The sequence below is a fragment of the Phyllopteryx taeniolatus genome, chromosome 1, assembly GCF_024500385.1.
Source record: "Phyllopteryx taeniolatus isolate TA_2022b chromosome 1, UOR_Ptae_1.2, whole genome shotgun sequence".
Lineage (NCBI taxonomy): Eukaryota > Metazoa > Chordata > Actinopteri > Syngnathiformes > Syngnathidae > Phyllopteryx > Phyllopteryx taeniolatus.
The window spans coordinates 40,183,140-40,207,191 of NC_084502.1; the positions used below are offsets into that span (position 1 = coordinate 40,183,140).

The following is a 24,052-nucleotide window of genomic DNA, read 5'->3' on the forward strand; positions in this document are numbered from 1 at the left end:
TGAGTGTCACCCCTAAACACAGTAGGAAGTCAGCCAAGATGGTGGCACAGACACATTTGTCACGCAACGAGTTTCTCCGAGAAGTACCACGGAGGTGATATCGCTATGTTTGTGACAGAGGTGTTTTGATTAACACGGAAACTTTACTTCACCGGCGGATACGCGATGCTAGCATGAAACGAGTTAGCCTTTAAAAAGTGGGTGGCATGAACACGAACTGTTGTAATTTCTGCACCGTTTACCTGGTTTGGATGTAAATACCATCCATCCATTTTCTACCGCTTATCTGAGGTCGGGTCGCGGGGGCAGTAGCTTTAGCAGGGACACCCAGACTTCCCTCTCCCCAGCCACTTCATCCAGCTCTTCCGGGGGGATCCCGAGGCGTTCCCAGACCAGCCGAAAGATGTAGTCTCTCCAGCGTGTCCTGGGTCATCCCCGGGGTCTCCTCCCGGTGGGATGTGCCCGGAACACCTCACCAGGGTGGCGTCCGGGAGGCATCCGAATCAGATGCCCCAGCCACCTCATCTGGCTCCTCTCGATGTGGAGGAGCAGCGGCTCTACTCTGAGATCCTCCCGGATGACCGAGCTTCTCACCCTATCTCTATGGGAGAGCCCGAACACCCTGTGGAGGAAACTCATTTTGGCCGCTTATATCCGGGATTTTGTTCTTTCGGTCATGACCCACAGCTCGTGACCATAGGTGAGGGTAGGAACGTAGATCGACCGGCTTAGCTCCTTCTTTACCACAACTGATCGATACAAAGTCCGCATCGCTGCAGATGCTGCACCGGTCCGCCTGTCGATCTCCCGTTCCATTCTTCCCTCACTCGTGAACAAGACCCCAAGATACTTGAACTCCACTTGGGGCAGGATCTCATCCCCGACCTGGAGAGGGCATGCCACCCTTTTCAGACTGAGGACCATGGTCTCAGATTTGGAGGTGCTGATTCTCATCCCAGCCGCTTCACACTCAGCTGCGAACTGCTCCAGTGAGAGTTGGAGGTCACGGCTTGATGAAGCCAACAGAACCACATCATCTGCAAAAAACAGAGATGCAATACTGTGGCCACCAAACCGGACCCCCTCTACGCCTCGGCTGCGCCTAGAAATTCTGTCCATAAAAGTTATGAACAGAATCGATGACAAAGGGCAACCTTGGCGGAGTCCAACCCTCACCGGGAACGAGTTCGACTTACTGCCGGATATGCGGACCAAACTCTGACTCCGGTCGTACAGGGACCGAACAGCCCGTGTTGCTGTTCATACAACAGAATAAGTTGGCTTCATGCAAAAACATCAGCTTTGTATTCAATTAAACAAGCCCAGATTTCAAACTGAGTAAAATACATTTGTGACTAGATAAGATTTCAGTATTGATACATTTTATATCATCTTTAACTGTGAGATTTTTCTAATGTAAAATAGGTGCGTTGCCTCAATAAAGGTCTACGGTTGATCATCATATATATGTGAATGAGCTCGGCACATGCATAAAGTTCACTCTATAAACTTCATCTTTATGTTACCAGCAGCACTGCTGTATGCTTCCAATCAGAAATATCCATATCCATAAATATTGGGGCATGAACACAATTGTCATCTTTGTGGCTCTAAACACCACCACAATGGATTTGTGATGTGCTTTAACTGCAGACTTTCATCTTTAGTTTGAGGGTATTTACATACCCCTCCTTGAGCTGTCACCTTATTGTGGTGGAGGGGTTTGTGTGTCCCAATGATCCTAGGAGCTACGTTGTCTGGGGCTTTATGCCCCTGGCAGGGTCACCCACGGCAAACAGGTCCTAGGTGAAGGACCAGACAAAGCATGGCCCTTATGATGATGACAAAAAATGGACACAGGTTTCCCTTGCCCGAACGTGGGTCACCGGGGCCCCCCTCTGGAGCCAGGCCTGGAGGTGGGGCTCGAAGGCGAGCGCCTGGTGGCCGGGCCTGTACCCATGGGGCCCGGCAGGGCACAGCCCGAAAGGGTAACGTGGGTCGCCCTTCCCATGGGCTCACCACCTGTGGGAGGGGCCATAGGTGTCGGGTGCAATGCGAGCTGGGCGGTGGCCGAAGGCGGGGACCTTGGCGATCCAATCCCCGGCTACAGAGGCTGGCTCTAGGGACGTGGAATGTCATCTCTCTGGCAGGGAAGGAGCCCAAGCTGGTGTGTGAGGTCGAGAAGTTCCGACTAGATATAGTCGGACTCTCCTCCACCAGTCCTCTCGAGAGGGGTTGGACTCTCTTGCACTCTGGAGTTGCCCACGGTGAGAGGCGCCAAGCAGGTGTGGGTATACTTATTGCTCCCCGGCTCGGCGCCTGTACGTTGGGGTTCTCCCCGGTGGACGAGAGGGTAGCCTCCGTCCGCCTTCGGGTGTGGGGACGGGTCCTGATTGTTGTTTTTGCCTATGCACCAAACAGCAGTTCAGAGTACCCACCCTTTTTGGAGTCCTTGGAGGGGGTGCTGGAGAGCGCTCCCGCTGGGGACTCCATCGTTCTGCTGGGGGACTTCAAAGCTCACGGAGGAACGGCCCCCCGATCAGAACCCGAGCGGTGTTCTGTTATTGGACTTCTGTGCTCACCATGGATTGTACATAACGAACACCATGTTCAAGCATAAGGGTGTCCACACGTGCACTTGGCACCAGGACACCCTAGGTCGCAGTTCGATGGGCGACTTTGTGGTCGTGTCATTGGACTTGCAGCTGCATGTCTTGGACACTCGGGTGAAGAGAGGGGCGGCGCTGTCAACTGATCACCACCTGGTGGTGAGTTCGCGCCGATGGTGGGGGAAGATGCCCAAACGTATTGTGAGGGTTTGCTGGGAACGTCTGGCGGAATCCCCTGTCAGAAGGAGTTTCAATTCCCACCTCCGACAGAACTTTGCTCATGTTCCGGGGGAGGCGGGGGACATAGAGTCCGAGTGGACCATGTTCCGCGCCTCCATTGCTGTGGCCGCCGGCTGGAGCTGTGGCCGTAAGGTGCCTGTCGTGGCGGCAATCCCCGAACCTGTTGGTGGACACCAACGGTGAGGGATGCCGTCAAGTTGAAGGAGTCATATCGGCCCTTGTTGGCCTGTGGGACTCCTGAGGCAGCTGATGGGTACCGGCTGGCCAAGCGGAATGCAGCTTTAGTGGTCGCTGAAGCAAAAACTCTGGTATGGGAGGAGTTCGGTGAGGCCATGGAGAAAGACCTCCGGACGGCTTTGAGGAAATTCTGGTCCACAATCCGGCGTCTCAGGAGGGGGAAGCAGTGCACCATCAACACTGTGTATTGTGGGGATGGGGCGCTGCTGACCTCAACTCTGGATGTTGTGAGCTGGTGGGGAGAATACTTCGAAGACCTCCTCAATTCCACCGACACCCCTTCCTATGAGGGAGCAGAGTTTGGGTTCTCTGAGGCGGGTTCTCCTATCTCTTGGGTTGAGGTCACCGAGGTGGTTAAAAAGCTCCTCGGTGGCAGGGCCCCAGGGGTGGATGAGATTCGCCCGGAGTTCCTCAAGGCTCTGGATGTTGTAGGGCTCTCCTGGTTAACACGCCTCTGCAACATCGCGTGGACATCGGGGACAGTGCCTCTGGATTGGCAGACTGGGGTGGTGGTCCCCCTTTTTAAGAACAGGGTGTGTTCCAACTACAGGGGGATCACACTCCTCAGCCTCCCTGGTAAGGTCTATTCCGGGGTGCTAGAGAGGAGGGTCCGTCGGGAAGTTGAATCTCAGATTCAGGAGGAGCAGTGTGGTTTTTGTACTGGCGGTGGGACAGTGGACCAGCTCTGCTCCCTTGGCAGGATCCTCGAGGGTGCATGGGAGTTCGCCCAACCAGTCTACATGCATTTTGTGGACTTGGAGAAGGCGTTTGCCGTCCTGTGGGGGGTGCTTCGGGAGTATGGAGTACCGAACCCCCTGATACGGGCTGTTCGGTCCCTGTACGACCGGAGTCAGAGTTTGGTCCGCATATCCGGCAGTAAGTCGCACTCGTTTCCGGTGAGGGTTGGACTCCGCCAAGGTTGCCCTTTGTCACCGATTCTGTTCATAACTTTTATGGACAGAATTTCTAGGCGCAGCCGAGGCGTAGAGGGGGTCCGGTTTGGTGGCCTCAGAATTGCATCTCTGCTTTTTGCAGATGTGGTTCTGTTGGCTTCATCAAGCTCTGACCTCCAACTCTCACTGGAGAAGTTCGCAGCTGAGTGTGAAGCGAATGGGATGAGAATCAGCACCTCCAAATCTGAGACCAAGGTCCTCGGGCTCCTTCCCTGCCAGAGAGGTGACATTCCACGTCCCTAGAGCCAACCTCTGTAGCCGGGTCCCAGCTTTCGGCCACCGCCCAGCTCGCATTGCACCCGACACCTATGGCCCCTCCCACAGGTGGTGAGCCCATGGGAAGGGGGACCCACGTTACCCTTTCGGGCTGTGCCCTGCCGGGCCCCATGGGTACAGGCCCGGCCACCAGGCGCTCGACTTCGAGCCCCACCTCCAGACCTGGCTCCAGAGGGGGGCCCCGGTGACCCACGTCCGGGCAAGGGAAACCTGTGTCCACTTTTTGTCGTCATCATAAGGGGTCTTTGAGTCATGCTTTGTCTGGTCCTTCACCTAGGACCAGTTTGCCATGGGTGACCCTGCCAGGGGCATAAAACCCCAGACAACTTAGCTCCTAGGATCATTGGGACACACAAACCCCTCCACCACAATAAGGTGACGGCTCAAGGAGGGGTATGTAAATACCCTCAAACTAAAGATGAAAGTCTGCACTTAAAGCACACCACAAATCCATTGTGGTGGTGTTTAGAGCCACAAAGATGACAATTGTGTTCATGCCCCAATATTTATGGATATGGATATTTATGATTGGAAGCATACATCAGTGCTGCTGGTAACATAAAGATGAAGTTTATCGAGTGAACTTTATGCATGCGCCGAGCTCATTCACATATATATGATGATCAACCGTAGACCTATGTGGAGGCAACGCACCTCTTTTACATTAGAAAAATCTCACGGTTAAAGATGATATAAAATGTATCAATACTGAAATCTTATCTAGTCACAAATGTATTTTACTCAGTTTGAAATCTGGGCTTGTTTAATTGAATACAAAGCTGATGTTTTTGCATGAAGCCAACTTATTCTGTTGTATGAACAGCAACACGGGCTGTTCGGTCCCTGTACGACCGGAGTCAGAGTTTGTCCGCATATCCGGCAGTAAGTCGAACTCGTTCCCGGTGAGGGTTGGACTCCGCCAAGGCTGCCCTTTGTCCCCGAATCTGTTCATAAATTTTATGGGCAGAATTTCTAGGCGCAGCCGAGGCGTAGAGGGGGTCTGGTTTGGTGGCCACAGTATTGCATCTCTGCTTTTTGCAGATGATGTGGTTCTGTTGGCTTCATCAAGCCGTGACCTCCAACTCTCACTGGAGCAGTTCGCAGCTGAGTGTGAAGCGGCTGGGATGAGAATCAGCACCTCCAAATCTGAGACCATGGTCCTCAGTCTGAAAAGGGTGGCGTTCCCTCTCCAGGTCGGGGATGAGATCCTGCCCCAAGTGGAGGAGTTCAAGTATCTCGGGGTCTTGTTCACGAGTGAGGGAAGAATGGAACGGGAGATCGACATGCGGATCCCCCCAGAAGAGCTGGATGAAGTGGGTGGGGAGAGGGAAGTCTGGGCGTCCCTGCTAAAGCTACTGCCCCCGCGACCCGACCTCTGATAAGCGGTAGAAAATGGATGGATGGATGGATGAACAGCAACAGGTGGATACAGCGCTTTAGTGTACCTTTTGCCATCCAATGTAAGAGCATTTAATTGCTCTGTCGGTCACTAAACGCCGCTGGCATAGATAGACGAACAAAGATATATTTCTGATTGATAAAAATAATAATACAATACAAAATATACAAGACAATTTTCTTAAGCGTCAACACACACTGAACTGAACTGAAAACCATCACCATAAAACTGAGATACGAACCGAACTGTGGATTTTGTGAACTGTTCCACCCCTACATTATATGCATACTGCGTAAATTGTATTTGTATAGCTTGGTGGCAGCACAGCGGGCAGCTGGGTCTCGAGCTAGCTAGCGATTGCTATCTTAAAACACGGAAATGTGTTTGTTTGTGTGAAAGCTTATCTGCACTTAGATTGATTGGTTACATCTGTGATGTAGCGACAGTCGGCCGCTAATGAAAACTAGTTGCCGAACCCTGCACACTGCGCGAGAGTTCAATTGTATTCGGCCACGTCGCTCGGTGTGCAGCAGGTTTAAGGTGAATTTTATGCAGAGACGCAAGCATATCAACATAGCAGAGATGTTTGTGTGCAGGCCTGTGGAGTAGAGGAATAGTAGTGGGATTACGTAATCAGAATATAAAGATAACAAAAATATCCATTACAGTTACAGAAAAGAAACAGATCATCGTTGTGGATATAAGTGGCAACCTAGACCAGGTGGCTATACCGTAGACCGTCTTATGTCTGCGCTTTGGGGTACCGGTTCAACTGGCCTAAAGCCCTTGGTGAGGTCGCACTTCTGACTCAGTGGTCAGCTCAACCTCGTGTTTCCCCTGTGCCCCCACACCCCCCCTATTTGGAGGCCTGTGCCCCCCCCCACCCCCGCTACTTGGAGGAGAACTGCAGTACATTTTCAAAACAGCGGCGTGGGTTGCGCTCGAGTATAAAGGCATACTGCGCACGGGATAGCCACAGTGACATCAGCGCGGTCACCGCCCGCGCGTGTATAAACAAGCCTTTTGGGTGAGGTGATATCAAGACAGCTGCGCAGAGCGGATGACAGGGAACTGTGGATTTACTGTGTCACTTGTATTCTGATCTTGATGCCGAGCATTCATAAAAGAACTGCCCCTTTAAGAGTTATACCTGTGTATTGCAATGACACTTTCAAATAAGTGTTGTCTGATGTTCCATTATAAAATAAGGGCAGTCTCGTGTAACATGATCAGTGTGCCTGTGACTTTAAAGAGAACAACTGAAAGACAAAGCTAACAAAGAAATGGAATCCTTCTCAAAATTGGCCCTAAAATAAATCAATGAGGTAGGTTGTTTATTTTCTTTCTCAAAATGTACCCGTTTTGACTCAATTATCTTTTTGTTTAATTAATATTTCAACACCAAATTGGGACTCTGACTCAATAATATTTTAAAAATGTAGTATAATTTAAAGATAGCTGTAGGTTTTTAGTGCAGGGGGTGGGCACAGGGCACCACCCTGCTTGACACACTGACAAGATAGATGAACTTCGGATAAACTTTTAAACTGCTGCTTTTTCCATATTTGCTTTAAGATGAGCTGAGAACAGGCCAGTAGAAAGTGTCTTTGAAGCTCTATACTGACTTCTCATTGGAAAACAAGACAGTAGAACCTCCGAAGTCCAACACTATGGAAAGGCGTTTGAGCATTTACTCTATTCGATATCTTTAATATCTAGCTTAAAGTACGAGTACACTATTTGTCCTCACGAGTAAAATAAAATGAGAGCACTATTGGAACAACTGTCTTACTAGGAACGTTTTGTCCACGACTGCCTTCCACTACTGTATGACATTTCTGCACACTAGTAGGACATTTTGGCATGCTAGCAGGACAACTACATATTACTAGTGAGGCAAAACTACAAGTGAGCATTTTGGTTCTACTAATAGGGTCCAGGAGGCTACTAGTGCGTGACACATGCCTACTATTTGGGCATAGCAGCATTACTAGTGCAGCACAGTAGTTTACTAGAAAGGTTTAATTGCACTGCGATTGGCTGGTGTACCCCGCCTCTCGCCCGAAGATAGCTGGGATAGGCTCCAGCACGCCCGCGACCCTACTGAGGAAAAGCGGTACAGAAAATGGATGGATGGATGGTTTAATTGCATACAAGTAGGCCAAAAATGCCACAAAAAGTGGGAAAAAAAGCATTACGAGTAAGATACAGTCGTTCTACTAGTGGTGAATTGTCTTTCTAGTGAGGACAAAGAGCGTACTTGCCGTACATAATATGGATATTTAGTACTCTATGTCGAATGCTGCACCATTTCCCATTTAGTCTTGTCACAAAACAAAACACATTTCCCATGTGAATCCCTCCATCCATTTTCTGTATTGCTTGTACTCAGGGTCGTGGGTGCACTAAAGCCTGTGGTGATTGGTGCGCTACACACGGGACTGCAGGTCGCCAGCCAATCGCAGGGCATATATAGACAGACAACTACTCACACCAACGGAAAAATTCCCTTTTTTCAATTAACTACAGAAAATTGATGGATGGAAATACTAAAATGTAAATATTTCAAAATATATCTACCAGTATATCTACTTTTTAGCTGAGCATGATAAATATTATATGGTTAATGATGAGTAAAATTGATTTGATTATCTCTGTTGTCTCAGTTTATGACTCATTTCCGGTTTCGGGCGCAAAGATGTTTCCCCATTCACTCGTTAAAGTTTGATGTGCAGTCTGTCCTCATCCTATACAAAAAATATTCCACATCTCATCAAACCTCTTTAATTTTAAAGTTAAGTTGGCTAACATTGGTGTGTGCGTGTGTGTGTGTGTGTGTTGATCACTACTGCGCTTGTTTAACATTTTAAATGTGACTAAAATGTAACAATGTATAGCTAGTGAAGTTTGTCAGCGACTGTTTAGTATGAAAAAAATGTAACAAATTCCAGCGTATGCTACAGAGCGACCTCACTAGCTATGCCTTAAGACTGCTTGCTGTTGGTTAGAGTACAAGGATTTAGTACAGTGTTTACAGCGTCCAGCTCCCAATTGGTGAATGCGGATTTGAACCCAGGGTTGGCTGTACCTTGCTAAACACTGCTGTTCCATAGTTGCATTTTTAAAATTTTATTTATTTATTTTTTTTACGTTGTTGACAACGCGAACAATGTTTTTGGTTTGTGGCTCCATCAGACTGTAGCTTTGTGTGCTTATTCTAAACACTGAAAGAATGTGTCCGCATTGGTAAATTTAAAGGGTAGAAATATCTCTTATAATTTGAATGTCATGCAATGATTTAGTTAAAAAGATTGAATGATGGTTACTGTTTCCAATGCATGCTTCTTTCAATAGTTCACTAAAGCTTTGTTTTAGACCCACACCCCCATGAAAACTCCACTAGCCGCCACTGCATATGAATTCATTCTAGTTGAACTAATGACCTCCAGAGTCATTGAACAGGCACATGTTAAATAACGTTCCACTGTCATACAACTTAGAAGTGTAAAAATTATGGGATGACCACAGTGTGCCTGCCTGGCAAGGGAACTAAAAACACAACAGATTTACCGCTGTAGTATACTTTCCCCTCATCTTTTTGAACTGTCCACTTATTGTTGCATTAGCCACGTTGTACTGGGAAGCCAGGCTAGAGACATGTACTGCTTTCCTACATAAAGTTCCAGAATATTTGAACGACTCCAATTTATACGACTTAAAGAGGCATTTAACCCTACTGTATTATAGTGGCGTAAATAACAGCAATTTGTGTGTTGACACTGCATGGTCATTGACAAGTGCCTCCATCTCTCAGCCACAAACTGGAAATCTTTGAGTCCTCTTACATTAAAGGTGTGTATTCTTCTCACCCAGGGAGCCAATTAGGAAAAATTGTAAAATGAATAATATTCACCTGGGAATCTCCCATGTTCAGTTAATTAGGACCAATTTTTGTACACTGGGATGAGTTCCTGCTCCAAGTGGAGGAGTTCAAGTATCTTGGGGTCTTGTTCACGAGTGAGGGAAGAATGGAACGGGAGATCGACAGGCGGATCGGTGCAGCGTCTGCACTGATGCGGACTTTGTATCGGTCCGTTGTGGTAAAGAAGGAGCTAAGCCGAAGGCGAAGCTCTCGATTTACCGGTCAATCTACGTTCCTACCCTCACCTATGGTCACGAGCTGTGGGTCGTGACCATAGGTCAAGATCCCGGATACAAGCGACCGAAATGAGTTTCCTCCGTAGGGTGTCCGGGCTCTCCCTTAGGGATAGGGTGAGGAGGTCGGTCATCCGGGAGGATCTCAGACTAGAGCCGCTGCTCCTCCACATCGAGAGGAGCATCTGATTCGGACGCCTCCCTGGTGAGGTGTTCCAGGCACGTCCCACCGGGAGGAGACCCCGGGGACGACCAAGGACACGCTGGAGAGACCACGTCTCCCCCCGGAAGAGCTGGATGAAGTGGCTGGGGAGAGGGAAGTCTGGGTGTCCTTGCTAAAGCTACTGCCCCCGCGACCCGACCTAGGATAAGCGGTAGAAAATGGATGGATGGATGCTGATCAGTGACATCATTGATCGGCTCTGCAAAAGACATTTACTCCACGTCGCCGTCGTGTACAGTATATTCCAATCCAAAAGCTAGTTTATTTTTAGCCTTGTCTTTTGACGTACATGTGACCACAGATAAAGCAATTATATATTTTTTTTAAACATGTCAGCGGTGTGGGACAGATAACACATAATCAGACTACAAGACAAATTTGGTCTTTCACGATTGCACTATGTCAGACTACTGTAATAAAATCTTGTATTCCAATACCACCGCGTCCTGTTTTTTAAGATCACTGGGTTTGATCTTGTCAACTCAAATGCAACCGGATACACTCGTTACCATGGCGACGGCAGCAATAATGGATCGCGCCATGTGTTTATAAGAACAAAATGGCGGAAAACGTATGTTGGTAGTCACCGGTGCTCGGGAGAGGACGTTTGTTTAAGGCTTGCTTGGGGTATGTTCACGTACTTTTAATACGATACGGCTTGGAAGAAGGCAACAAAATGTTATGTAGCCTAGCAAGCTAGTGCTAGCAATAACAGTTGTGCGTAAATATCCTGGCATTCTATCGAATCATGCTCTAGAGTTTTGGTGTGTGTGAAGTAATTTAATTATACAATAAAGTAATTGAATTCCAGGAAGTTAGCACCCATTATTTCTGTCATTTTGTAATGTCTGTTTGACCTGACTGATTAGAATACATGACCTGACTCGAGCAGTGATTTCCAACCTTTATTGAGCCAAGGCACATATTTTACAATTGAAAAATCTCACGCACACCAACAAAAAAAATGTCACAAAAAGTGGATACATTAATTGCTGTATGTACTTCCTGCCCTTTAATAGAAGACCATTCATTTGTTCTGTCTGTCACTATGCCTCACTGGCATAAATAGATGAACAAAGATACATTATTTATCCATCCATCCGTTTTCTGTACCGCTTCTCCTCCCTAGGGCCGCGAGCGTGCTGGAGCCTATCCCAGCTATCTTCGGGCGAGAGGTGAGGTACATCCTGAACTAGTCGCTAGCCAATCGGAGGGCACATATAAACAAACAACCATTCACACTGACATTCACACCTATGGGCAAGTTACAGTCTTCGATCAACCTATCATGCATGTTTTTGGGATGTGGGAGGAAACCGGAGTGCCCGGAGAAAACCCACGCAGGCACGGGGAGAACATGCAAACTCCACACAGGTGGAGCCGGGATTTGAACCCCGGTCCTCAGAACTGTGAGGCAGATGTGCTAACAAGTCGTCCGCCGTGCCGCCTACATTATTTATTGTAAATAAAAAAAATGTAGCAATTAAGTACACAAGTATCTACAGTAAATGAACAAGTCATTTAAATAGACACATTGCTCCATCATGTGATCGGCTCTCGGAGAGGCCAGCAGGCACAGTGTGCTAAAATGACTATGATGCATGGAAATTCAGAGTTGAAAGACATTTTGTCATAGGTAGTATGGCTTAACTCTTTCTTGGATGTGACTGGCTTCAAGTCAGCCCTCCTAGGGACATTCAGAAGATCTAAAATTGCATTGCTGAACAGTTACGTTTCAACTGGCATTTCAAAAATGTTTAAATGAGCAGAAAAGATTTGTTCTTCTGTCGCCTCTCATTTTACCTACGCCTCCTCCTTGCCACAATAACCGCCATTATCGTTACGCACAGCGCTGCTGGTTTAAATCTGTTTTACAGGTATTTCACAAACATTTCAAACATTAAATCAGCCACTGCACTTCATCTCAGGTTTGATAAATGAACCAATATGCATCTACTCCTCCCAGTATTTTTGCCCGTTTGGGTCGAAGCGCACAAAATGAATTGCACGGCTATTCTGCCCGTTTGGCAATTTTAGGTGTGCCTAGTTAGTAAATTAAAGTTCAAAGGAACTAGATAATTGTGAGAACATTGGCACTTAGTTTTATTTCCAGAACTATAGAATATCTGTGGAAAAGATTCCCCCCAAAATAGACTCACTAGTAATTTTAGGCTCGTTTTCTGATGAAATATTCGATTTTCAGCCTGAATTTGGCCCTCCCAATTTAGAGGCCGGAAGGCGAGGACATTTCCTCATTGAACTTGTATGTATTCTGTGGTGTAAATTTTGCCTATATTGAAATGGATGTATTTTTTAAAATTCTTTTTAGGCTGAAAAATATCCAGTGTTGCAATGCCTTCTTTCCCGTACCGCTTCTCCTCACAAGGGTCGCGGGCGTGCTGGAGCCTATCCCAGCTGTTTACGGGCGAGAGGCGGGGTACAAGCTGAACTGGTCGCCAGTCAATCGCAGGGCACATATAAACAACCATTCGCGCCCACATTCACACCTAAGGGCAATTTTGAGTTTTCAATCAACCTACCATGCATGTCATTGGGATGTGGGAGGAAACCGGAGTACCCGGAGAAAACCACGCAGGCACGGGGAGAACATGCAAACTCCACACAGGTGGGGCTGGGATTTGAACCCCGGTCCTTAGAACTGTGAGGCAGAAGTGCCGCCCATTTCCGCATATGTCTGCTTAATTTTGTATCGATGGCATTACAAATGCCTTCCCTATTTATGCCCACGTACACCTTTGAAAATACAGTATCAGAACAATCGGCCCGGTATTTATGATTTTATGGATGCATTTCCACATCGATCATCCCACGTGAGGAAGTGCTTTGCAGATTCATTTCCGCACATACAGTATACACAGGTTTCATTAGTTTAAGCCTCTGAGCTGCCCCAATAGAGTTCCTATAGATCACAAAAGCTTTTCTGTAGGCGACAATGCGTGAGAGACTCTGACTTTGGCTGGGTGTCATAACGTCTGATGACGAGGGCATCAAACTCCCGGCCAAAAGCATTACGCTTTATGTCCCAAAGCTGTGGCCAATCTTCACCAAATTTTATGAGTACATCCCTATTCATGCCCACTTACACCTCAGAAAATATCAGAACAATCGGCCTGGTATTTATCATTTTCTGGACCAAAACGTTTTGCTCTCCATACATAATCATTTGAGAAAAAGAAACATGGGTCACGTCTATTAAATCTAAAATACTAGGCTGATCGTTGTAATATTTTCAGAGGTTGCAGCTGCTATGAGTAGAAATGTCTGCATACATTTTGGTGATGATTGATGACCGTTTTTGGACATTACGCTACGTTTCTTGTGTTCATGCATGAGGCTTGCAAGGATGTGGCACTCGTGTTTGTATCATTTTAAAGATGCGTATTAAATTAGCGATCATCAACTGAACATAATTTTGGGGTGGGATCTGTTGTTCATTTGATGAACAATGATATTTGACAGCAATATCGGGCATAAGACCAACTTGAACAAAGCTGCATTTGGATACTCAAGCAAGCAGTCTTTTTTAATTTCCTGAAAAGTTGTCATTTTGGAGATGAGGAGATTCCACCCCACAGCTAAGATATATGAATTATGAGTTATGCCACTTTATAGTATCGTACATTCCTTTGTCCACACCGGCTATGTCGTGTCTCCAGTCTTTTTGTTGTTTTGGTTTTCGGCATCATTTTCGAGGTGGGGGAATTCCACTCAACGGCGATAAAAAAATGAAATGACTAATTACTTTCACTTTACAGTACAGTACACTCCAAAATGAACTGGTGTTATTTGAAATGACTGCCAGTTTCATTTTCTTGAGCAAAAAAAAAAAAAATACATAAAATCAACTTGTTAGTGAAATATGGACCTTTAAATCAGGTAAATCAGTCCCATAGTTGCAAAAGCATTGATGGCCACAAAGGTGCATCAGTCACAGTGGTGTCACTGACTGATAATTGATTATTTATGGAAAGTTACAAATTGCAATGTTACCAATCATGCACAGTATGCAGGCCCATGTTTGCCAATTAACTCACTTCACCTAATTTAGGTTAATCAAATGTTCGACTTTGCGATTGACGAATGTGTGGAGTATCATTTAGCTGTGTAACTTAGCAGAAAGGACTGATGATAGTGTCTTTTTTCCCCCCCTCTGCATGGTTTGCAGGCATTTCAATCTATGATTCACCAAAGTCATGATGACATTCGGTGTCAAGATAATAATGTATTGGACATTTTCTCAATCTGAACCCCATAATCAAATTGAAAGTTCATTTGCATGTTGACAGCAGAGCAGGGCAGCGTGTCCAAGTCGAACGTTGGCCCTTCTGTCTTCTTACCCTCCCGCAAACACGCAAGAGTGTGTGTTTGTAGAAAGAGGATGAGGGGCGTGTGTATATCTGTGTGTATCTCCGCTGAGTGTGTTTGCCGCTGCCTGACTCACTCTGCTCACATCCCTCATCTGAACTATTAAAAGCATGGCTGTCTTAAGGCATGAGGGATATATGATGGCTGATACTTCACCTCTGAACGTGTCCCTCCTCTCCACTTGCTCATTTTTCGCCCTGATGGTCGTTTCCCCCTCGCACCTCCGTCTTTATTCATTTTATCCCACACCTCTTTTATAGTGCGTTTTGACAGGGGGTGTAAGTGGGAGTACAGAGGATGCTGACTGCGAGGGAGTAAACCCATAGAGAGGAAGCAGAGTGCCGTCTGTGAGGTTATTCTGCTCTCGTGGGTCTGTTAGCATACATCCATGCAGCTGTGCCAATTAAACCCCCCCCACACACACACACAAACACACAAGCACACACACAGAGGCATACAATCAGGATACAAGTGCACCTTGTTATTCGCATTCTATTCAAAGCTCAGATTTTCTGCATGTGACTTAGACGTCCTTGTCTTGTATGTGCATAAAAAAATAAATACAAATACTGTGTGTGTATAAATGTGCGTTTGACAGCCAGCCAAGTCGCCCGGGTCGGGGGAAAAGCGAGGCGCTGCGTTCTCCCGTACGATGCGGCTGTCACATCGGATCAGTCAGGCGGCGGCACGCGGCCGCGAGAATGACACTGCGCTTCTGCTCCGGGAGAGTCGTCGCGTGAGCAAGGAGACATGAGATGCCAAGGGCATGGGGGGCATCATTTACTGCCGTTGTTTAGAATTGTTGTTGTCTTTTGATATTCATCTGCAAGTTTTAACTTTGTACTTGCACTCGATACACAACTCGCCGTTTAGCTTTATGCTTATGTAACTGGAAGTCAGGCCGTGAATGAACAAAGCTGAGGCAGAAGAACTGCAGGGCAGCGTGGGTAATGTAGGTCCGATACGCTCACTTCTTTCCAGCTCAACACCTCCTGACACCAACACCAGCCTTTAGCCCAAATTGATCTCAAGGTGCTATCGCTGTTAGTGATCTTCAACTTTGGCCATTAATCAACACATAAAGGCTTTACGCAATGTACCAAATGCATAGGGTCCAGTAACAGGGCTGCAGGGTTGCATGGAATCTCGGTAGGCACATCTCTGTTTGGAATTTGGATGTTCTCCCTGTGCTTATGGAAAAGATGTCTTGGCTTAGTAAAGGTAGGGAAATACTGCCCTAAATGACTGGACCCCAACCTTTGTTGGCGCCACGGACCGGTTTCATGTAAAGCAATATTTGGCTGGCACAGAAATAAATAAAAGCAAATTATTAAGAAAAAAAACGTTTTGATTATGATGAATGTTGTTGTTGTAATTAAAGGAGCCCTGTGTTTGTTGCTCTTCTATCTTCAATGAGCCGGTCCCATCTTGGAGTGATGGGAAACAATGAAATTTGAAGTCTTTTACTGATGTCCAGTCATCTACTCCTAATTTTCTCTCCAGTTTTCTGTTTCAATCATTGAGATATTTTAGGGGGATCAGGGACTTCTTCCCAGGGAAGCCCACTAGGTCTTAGGTTATCTTCCGCCATTTCCCAAAATTCGAATTGGCCGTGAATCTGTCTCCTTGGTCATCCTCCCGCTAGGGTTTTGAAGCTGACCCCAGGCTCGGCGGCGAGGGACCCAGGGCGTCTTCGCAGACTCCCAAATCACACCTGGTAATCACCAGGGGGCTCCATGACGAGATAAGAAACATTCAGGGCAGTAGGAACTTCTTTTATCCTCCACAGTCTCACGTGGTCTTTTCATTGGGAGATGAAAACAGCGCCCATCCCAGCACATTTCAACAAACAACCATTCGCACTCACATTCACAAGTTTGTTGAAACTATTCATGAAACTGACATGCATGTTTATGGAATTATGGGAGGAAACCGCGGCACCCGGAGAATACCCACACAAGCACGAGGAGAACATGCACATGCACTCCACACATACTGTAGCTGTTCCAAGGGAGAGTCGAACTGTGAGACAGGTGCGTTAACCGCCATACCATTGTCCGTATACAGTCACTGACAAAGTAGTTCAGTGTGTTTAAAAAGAGGATGTGAACATTTAGAATGCTTTGGCAGTCAGGCACGTGTGCGTGCGTGTGTTGTCTATACAGTGGAGTGGCCCAATTTGTTGTGTGCACACTGATGCCAGGTGGCGTGTGTGTTTGGGGGAAAGCAGCAGCACATCTCAACTGTTCACAGCAAAGGTTAGCATCAGGTTAATGATGTCGTGTTGCAAGAACTGGTCAAACTTGTGTTGTGTTAATATGCTGCCATGTTGGGATGCATCTATGTGACTTCTTCTGTCATCTGCGCAGCTGTTTCGGCACGCACATAAGCGAGGCGATACAGGTTAAGTGTGCCGCCTCAGGCAAGGAAGGGCACCACTGATTTCAAGGTTTTTGCTATCATCACTGATATAGCTTGACATGCTAACGGTGTAAAAAAATCGTATCTTGTTTATATTAGAAATATATTTCTGGCTGTGCGTGTGTGTCTGTTTCATGTTATGTTTACTTTGATAGTGTCTCCCAATGAGTCCGACCGGCTTCAGAGAGCATACGTTGTGGGAATTAATTGTGCAATAAGAATAAAGGCCTATTGATATGAGCCACGTCACTGATAGTGTAGTGGTGCACTCGCCTGACTTTGGTGCAGGCAGCGTGGGTTCAGTTCCCACTCAGTGACGGTGTGAATGTGAGTGCGAATGGTTGTCCGTGTCTGTGTGCCCTGTGACTGCCTGGCGACCAGTTCAGGGTGTCGTCCGCCTTTCGCCCGGAGTCAGCTGGGATAGGCTCCAGCACCCCGCGACCCTAACCAGGACAAGCGGTGATGAAAATGGATGGATGGATATGAGCCACCCAACAGCTTAATCAACATCGCACATAAGACGAATATGTTATGAAATCTTAATAATAGTATAAGGATCACAGAGAAGAGCAAAAAATAGAAAACTACAAGAAGAAAATTATTGCGAAAAAAAACGTTCAGGTGTGTTCTTGGTTGATGACGGGCCGACATACGTTTCAATGACCGAGGCTCGGATTACGTGGCGTTAGAAGGCAGGCTCACTTACCACCATACTTACTATTTTTCATTTGATTGTTTTATAATAATGGCCTAGAAGTTTTTTTTAATACAAATTTGTATGCCAATTGTAACTTTACTACTGCGTTATCTTAGGTTAGTGACAGACTACAGTGTGTTTCGACATACGGTATGTAGGCATTCAGGTTACAAAAAGAACTCCGTTGTAAACTGAGGACCCCGTGTACTCTGAGAATAAAGTTGTAATTTTAACACCTGAATGCCAAAATTCCCACCCCATCTTGATTGGGTAATATTAAAGGTGTTGACAGCACATCTGGTTTGATGATTGGGGGGGAAAAAAAAAAAAAAAAAACATCATCAAACATGTCAATTTAGTTCTTTGTCAGGAACACATACAATCTCATTAGAACGGTCATTCTAATGATAGTGTGGATATGTAAAACACGAGTAACCTTTGTTTGTTAAATTTGCACTAGGGTAAAGTGGGGCACACATGCAGTGATTTTTAACAGCCGATTTGTTTTTAAACATGAGAGACTGCACGACGAGAAATACTCGGTATGTGTGTTCTTGCTGCTAATCTAGTGTGTGGTATACTCGAGGGTACACAGCACATCCGTCCATCCATCCATTTTCTGCACCACTTCTCCTCACAAGGGTCACGGGCATGCTGGAGCCTATCCCAGCAGTCTTCGGGCGGGAACTGGCCGCCAGCCAACCGCAGGGCATATATATAAACAAACAACCACTCACATTCACACCTATGGACAATTTAGTGTCTTCAATTAACCTACCATGCGTGTTTTGGGGCTGTGGAAGGAAACCGGAGTGCCTGGAGAAAACTCACGCAGGCACGGGGAGAACATGCAAACTCCATACAGGCGGTGCCGCGGATTGAACCCCGGCCCTCAGAACTGTGAGGTTGATGTGTTAACTAGTCGTGCACCGTGCCGCCTCAACACAGCACACCACAATCAGGTCTGTCATAGTACCAAGACTGACGTGAGAGGCAGCATGGTGCAACAGGGCTTACAGACTGTGGGAAAATAGAAGAGGAGGAGGAGGAGGAGAAGAAATACTAGAAACTAGGCTAACTATTTTTTCAGTTTTAGTTTCTTTCTGGGGTGGCCGTGGCATATATTTTTCAAATATCCGTTACGTTTCCATGTTGTTTTAAATGAACCATCAGCAAGGTAATCATTGTCAAGCCTGTGTATCTTCTGTCCCTCCAGGCCTGCTCATCCTTACATCTATCCTCCAGCGTTCCTGCAGCCCAGCCTGGTGCTGCAGTCCAGTATCGCCCACCCCTACTTCACTCCCTCTGGGTTGGAGCAGTACCCCTACAGCCCGTCACCACTGCCCTACCTCAGCTATGGCTTCTCACCCGGAATGTCAGCGTCCACTCTGGTCACATCCCAGACTCCGCCCACTGGCACCCATTCGCCTCTGGCTATGTTCTCCACGTTGCCCGCCGTCCCGCAGGTCGCGCTCCCTAACCTTGTGCACCAGCTCCACCGCGCGCAGTGAGCAGCCCCGGCGAACAGCCAATACAAAGCGACATCATGAGTGTGATGTCATTAAAAAAGGGCTTATTGAAAGCACTCCAGACTTTTGTACGTTTGTTGTAATAGTTCATAAAAATGTTATTGCTACTGTTTCTTTATACAACGTGAATGTTAGTCTAAGTCAATGACTGGAATAAAAGAGCCCAGAAGCTTGCCACCAGAGGACTCTTGGAGAACACATAAGGAGGCAGGAAAATGAAATTTATTTGAAATGATCCTGCAGTAGTCATTTTAGTTTTGTTTTTGTTTTTTATGGACCGTTTTATTGTTTTCATCCTATAGATTTTGCTCCCTGCCTTCAGGTGATCTCTCAGTTCTTTACATTTCGATCATGAAAATGTTATACTTTGAAAGGAGAGTCGAGCAAGTACATGTCAGTGTCAGGTCAGAGCTCCTCTTGCAGCTCATTATCCTAATCAGAGTTGTTTGTTTATGTTGTCCTTTCATTGCCAGCTAAGAGAATCAGACTGATTCTTGAGCAAAGCTGGATTGGCGTTCCTTGTTCATGTTGAACCACCTTTGTCATTATAAAAAGCCATGCGTAACCTTTAGTAAGAATATGCAAAATAAAAGCAATGTTTCCTACTAAGGTTGGGTGCTGTTTGTTCTTCGTGTAAGTTAATGAGGTTAGTATCAGCGCAGAATGAAGGTTGCATGATGTTAAGCCTGAGGAGGCAAACATGAGTCATTGAAGACATTTCTTTGATAGAAATACACCAACGGATTCAAGTGCGTGGAAGTAAAGGTCACAAAATGAAACATATGTTCAAAGAAACCAGGAAGGGGAAAACATCAGGATTCGAGTCAGATGAAAGACCATTTTTCGCACATTTGTAGGAGTTGCTGGCTATCAGTGTGTTCGGCTAATGCTTTCGAGGCACTGCCTTTTTTTTTTAACCTTTGAAGACTACAAATTACATGTCTTTCTTTATTTGAAATGTTGTAGATTTGGTTGAATATAGGCTGCACGATAGAGCAGCGGTTTGCACGTCTGCCTCACAGTTTTGAAGTTTGGGATTAGAGTCCTTCCTGTGTGGGGTTTGCATGTTTTCCCCACGTGTGCGTCGTTTTTCTCCGGCTATTCGGAGCCCATATTACATAAACATGACTGTTAGACATTCCTGTAAATTGTGCAGTTATTTACCACATACCATACAGTGAAATACCTTTTTCATAATTATTACTAGTACTTAATTACAGTTTCCACTGCATCATGGGTTTTTGGTTGACGTCACACAGAGACTTACTGTATTTTGTAGCACCATGAACTATTAAACTGTTGCCATAATAAAGATGTTAATACTTAATGTTCATGAATGATTAGGATTAATTTAACCTGAATATGTGTGTTTATGTTAGTGTAGTTGGTTGAGTGTGTGTCTTGCGTTACATTAATGTTGCCAGTATGTTACTGGTGACCAGTCCAGTGTGTATCCTGCCTCTCCCTCAAAGTCACCTGGGATAAGCTCCGGGTCCCTTTGACCCTGAGCAGGATATGCGGTGTAGAAAATAGATGGTTAGTTAAATGTAAAAAAAGACAACGTGGCTGCCAAAGATGATTTGGTTTGTCGTCAGCAAAGTTTTATCATAATCAACTACTGTATGTGAAATGGAAAGATTATCAGTTTCCTGCCTTTTTTCTGTCCAACCACACAAGTTCCAAGTGAGAAATTTCCTGATGTGAGATGTTACTATTACGGTTGTCACATATTTTCACAGAACTCTTAAGGTTTTAGGGTCCCATGAAGTCTCACCAATCACACATTCACCGTTTAAATGAGCAAATACTTATATTGGTGCTCCCATATTTAAATATTTTTGATCGCAAAGGATGATAGTTGTGAGTCCTGGGGAAAAAAAAAAAAAAGTTGCTTTTGTTTTGCATCATGACATCTGCCTTCAAATGCAGCCTCTGACGATGCAACCGTACAATTTTAGTTACACTAACGCACAATGCACTGTTGGCGGTACAGCCTATAGGATTGAGATATTCATTTTCGCCATCTTCTGGCCAAAAGTGCTTATTGCAGTAAACTAAAAGCCGTCTCACTGTAAGGAGGAACAAATGAGAGGAAAAAAATCGTGTAATAGTTGCATATTTATTGAAAATTTATTGAAACACGTTTGTAATCCCAGTTAGGATAAAATAATAATAATAGACAATATAAAGCTGGCACTGTTGGTCTGTAGTAACAGACCTCTCCAATTCTCAAGAGTCTACATTTCCTTTTGTGCTGGTTAAGATGGGGGGGGGGGGGGGGGGGGGGGGGGTGCATAGAGATGGGTTTATGTGAGAATGGGTATCATCACAAATATCACAGTGATGGGAGGCCATGTGTCATGTCTTAAAAAGGGCTTACAAAAAATGAATAGTGATTGGTACAAAACAGTGGAGCTGCAATGAAAATGAGAAAAAAAGAGGTACTGTATCGGCAATCTTCATCTTTCTCACACGCACGCACACACAAACACACACAAACACACATGCACACTTGCAAAGACACTCGCATATACAAGCTGGCGCACACATTCACTCTCACACAACAATGCTCACACACACATAAAATGTAGCCATTTGTAAAATGTAAAATCCTGGTAATCATACATCACCGTCTTGTGTCTGAAGTGCAGAAAACAAAATGAAGCTGGAAAAAAAAATACACTGGCGATTATGTGAGCTGCATGTAGGAAACCACACCCATCTTCACTGATCTAAGTTGGAAAGAAGCACAAACCCAGAGTGTTGCCCACCCACGCCCTGCACCCCTCTGCTGCACCATCACCCGCACCTCATCACAGAAGCAGGCCTGCCTTTTATCGCAAACACAAAGTCCCTTCTGAATACAGAGTAAGGACTTAGAGGGGGAGATCTGACTGTTGTCTTGTTAGTTTTCATGTAGGTTGATGAGCAGTGGAGGCGGGGGCCGTGTGCCTCTTTTCTCAGCCCCAGGTGGGTCTACGGGTGCCGAGGGAGGGTTCGGGTTTACAAGGCTTGCGTCTTGAGTTCGATGGGCTCCCCGCGGGTTTCCTGCTGGGTCTCTCTCTCCGGGGGTTGACTGCCCTTCAACGTGGCCAGGCGCTCGGTCAGACCCCTCATACGTGGGAACAGAATGAAATCGTACAGGAGGGCGCCCATGGCGCCGCCAATTATGGGTCCCACCCAGTAGACCTGCAACAACACACATTAGCATGTATTAGAGCGCACGGTATATCGCAGTAAAGAAGAAGAAATGATGTTACCCAGTGGTTGACAAAGTTTCTGAACAGGACCGCAGGAGCGAAGGACCTGGCGGGGTTCATGCCGGCACCCGTGTAGTACATCTGAAACACAAAGCACCCCAGCTGCCATCTACTCGCGCGTGTGCACAAGCTCGTCGTCACCTCGTTTCCGCCTAGCTCACCCCCAAGAGATGTCCGATGGTGATGGAGAAGCCGATCGAGAGGGCGGCGGAACCCAGGCGACCGTTTCTCCTCTCATCGGTCACAGCGAAGATGCACACCACAAGCTGCATGGTGAGGAACACCTCCACGGTGGTGGCCATCCCTAGACTGACACCAGGCTGCAGCTGTGGACACATTTTTTTTTTATCTACCTGCCTTTCAAGTGCAATTATTTAGTGGAACCCCCACGGTGGCCTCTTACCGTGTTCAGTGCCAGGTTGCCCCTCATGTTGCCAGGTGTGACCCCATACAGCACGGCAGCGCCGGCAACCGCGCCAAGGCACTGGGCGATGATATAGAAAATAGCACGGAAAAGAGACAGCTGGGCCCCGACCAGGTAGGCGAAGGTAACGGCAGGGTTAATATGGCCGCCGCTGATGTGGCCGATGGACTGGATGAGGGTGGCAGCTGCCAAGCCGAAGCACAAGGCCACATGTAGAATGTGATGAGGCCCGGTGGTCCAGCGGAGGGCGGCACCCAGGCCAAAAAATACAAAGAACATGGTCCCGAAGAACTCTGCAAAGACCGCCCTCCAAAAACTCATGGACCGGAACTCCCACATGGTCACTCTTTAGCAGAAGAAGGCAACTCTTTGGCAGCAATCAAACAAAGCTTCAAACGTTTCAGTCCTCTGAAAGTCAGCTCTAACCAGAATTGAGAAAATCCAATGGCGGGATCTTCACCAAGTCGTGGTGTGACCTTGCTGTGCTCGTTTGCCACCTGTGTCCACCTGTTTCAAAGACATAGGTGTCAGTTGAGTGGGAGTGGGGGTAAATAAAATCTCAGTTGGGAGAGCTTGAGAGATCGACCGGTACAGTGGCCGGTAAACCTTTAGCCTCTCTGACAGAGCGGAGAGGGCTAGACAGGGGCTTTATAATACACCCTCCGGGGGCCCCAAATGACACCATAATCCCCCCCCCAGCCCCCCGTAGGGCCGAGGGTGGGAGGGGAGGCATCCATGGACATCCTAAATCAAACAAATGTAACCTTTCTGCTGCCCCACCACCACCTTTACACATGAGTTCAAAAGAGGGCCGTTGAAAGCGATCAAACGAGAATGAGCGCACTTTTTCTGAAGTGAGCTGAGAGGCACAACGGAAAGTGCTTCTTTTATTCAACGCTGGAATACAGCACAAGGAACAACCTGGGTGGATAGCAGCTGGAACCCAGAGGTAGAAGGTCTCTTCTGGGGGGGGCAAATGTCATCTTTTGACATATCATAACTGTGACAATCAGGGGACACAAACGCTGACGGACACACACACACAAACACACAGATAATACAGTTGAGGCCCCGGACGGAAGAGCCCAAAGCTAACAGTGATGAAGTGACCCATAAAGTGAAAAGCCTGACCCTGTGAAATCATTGTGTGAAGCATGTATGAGGCTATGGACACTCACAAGCAAGACACAAACATCAAGCCAAGTCTTACGTTTGCCGAGTTCAACACGATGCTAAACGCAGG

General features: G+C 46.6%; 2 protein-coding genes across 4 annotated transcripts in view; one reads left to right on the top strand and one right to left on the bottom strand.

The window, feature by feature from the left end:
- Window positions 1-19,721, top strand: part of LOC133487892 (RNA-binding protein 38-like) — a 30,520-nt gene extending 10,799 nt beyond the window's left edge. Inside the window, exons 4-5 of one of the 3 annotated variants that reach the window (XM_061795149.1) lie at window positions 11,222-11,267; window positions 18,813-19,211. In XM_061795149.1, the coding sequence (XP_061651133.1) occupies window positions 11,222-11,267; window positions 18,813-19,076 (310 nt within the window). In that variant the 3' untranslated portion in view covers window positions 19,077-19,211. Of the gene's footprint in view, window positions 1-11,221; window positions 11,268-18,812 lie in introns of all 3 variants that reach the window. The other 2 variants (XM_061795142.1, XM_061795154.1) reach the window with 2 other exon arrangements.
- Window positions 19,722-21,225: 1,504 nt separating this feature from the next.
- On the bottom strand, window positions 21,226-23,446 carry LOC133487907 (lens fiber major intrinsic protein-like). The gene is made up of 4 exons (XM_061795162.1): window positions 22,789-23,446; window positions 22,547-22,711; window positions 22,386-22,466; window positions 21,226-22,314 (listed from the first exon to the last, which is right to left on the bottom strand). Exons 1-4 carry the CDS (start codon window positions 23,146-23,148, stop codon window positions 22,129-22,131), a joined length of 792 nt encoding a protein of 263 aa, XP_061651146.1. The 5' UTR covers window positions 23,149-23,446; the 3' UTR covers window positions 21,226-22,128.
- Between the last annotated feature and the right edge of the window lie 606 nt (window positions 23,447-24,052).

What these genes read in the sequence shown, in the direction of transcription:
- LOC133487907 (XM_061795162.1), bottom strand. Translation starts at nt 23,148, where the DNA reads ATGTGGGAGTTCCGGTCCATGAGTTTTTGGAGGGCGGTCTTTGCAGAG. An exon ending in GCAACCTGGCACTGAACACG is followed by an intron (nt 22,712 to 22,788) that starts GTAAGAGGCCAC and finishes ATGTGTCCACAG; the next exon opens with CTGCAGCCTGGTGTCAGTCT. An exon ending in GAAACTTTGTCAACCACTGG is followed by an intron (nt 22,315 to 22,385) that starts GTAACATCATTT and finishes GTGTTGTTGCAG; the next exon opens with GTCTACTGGGTGGGACCCAT.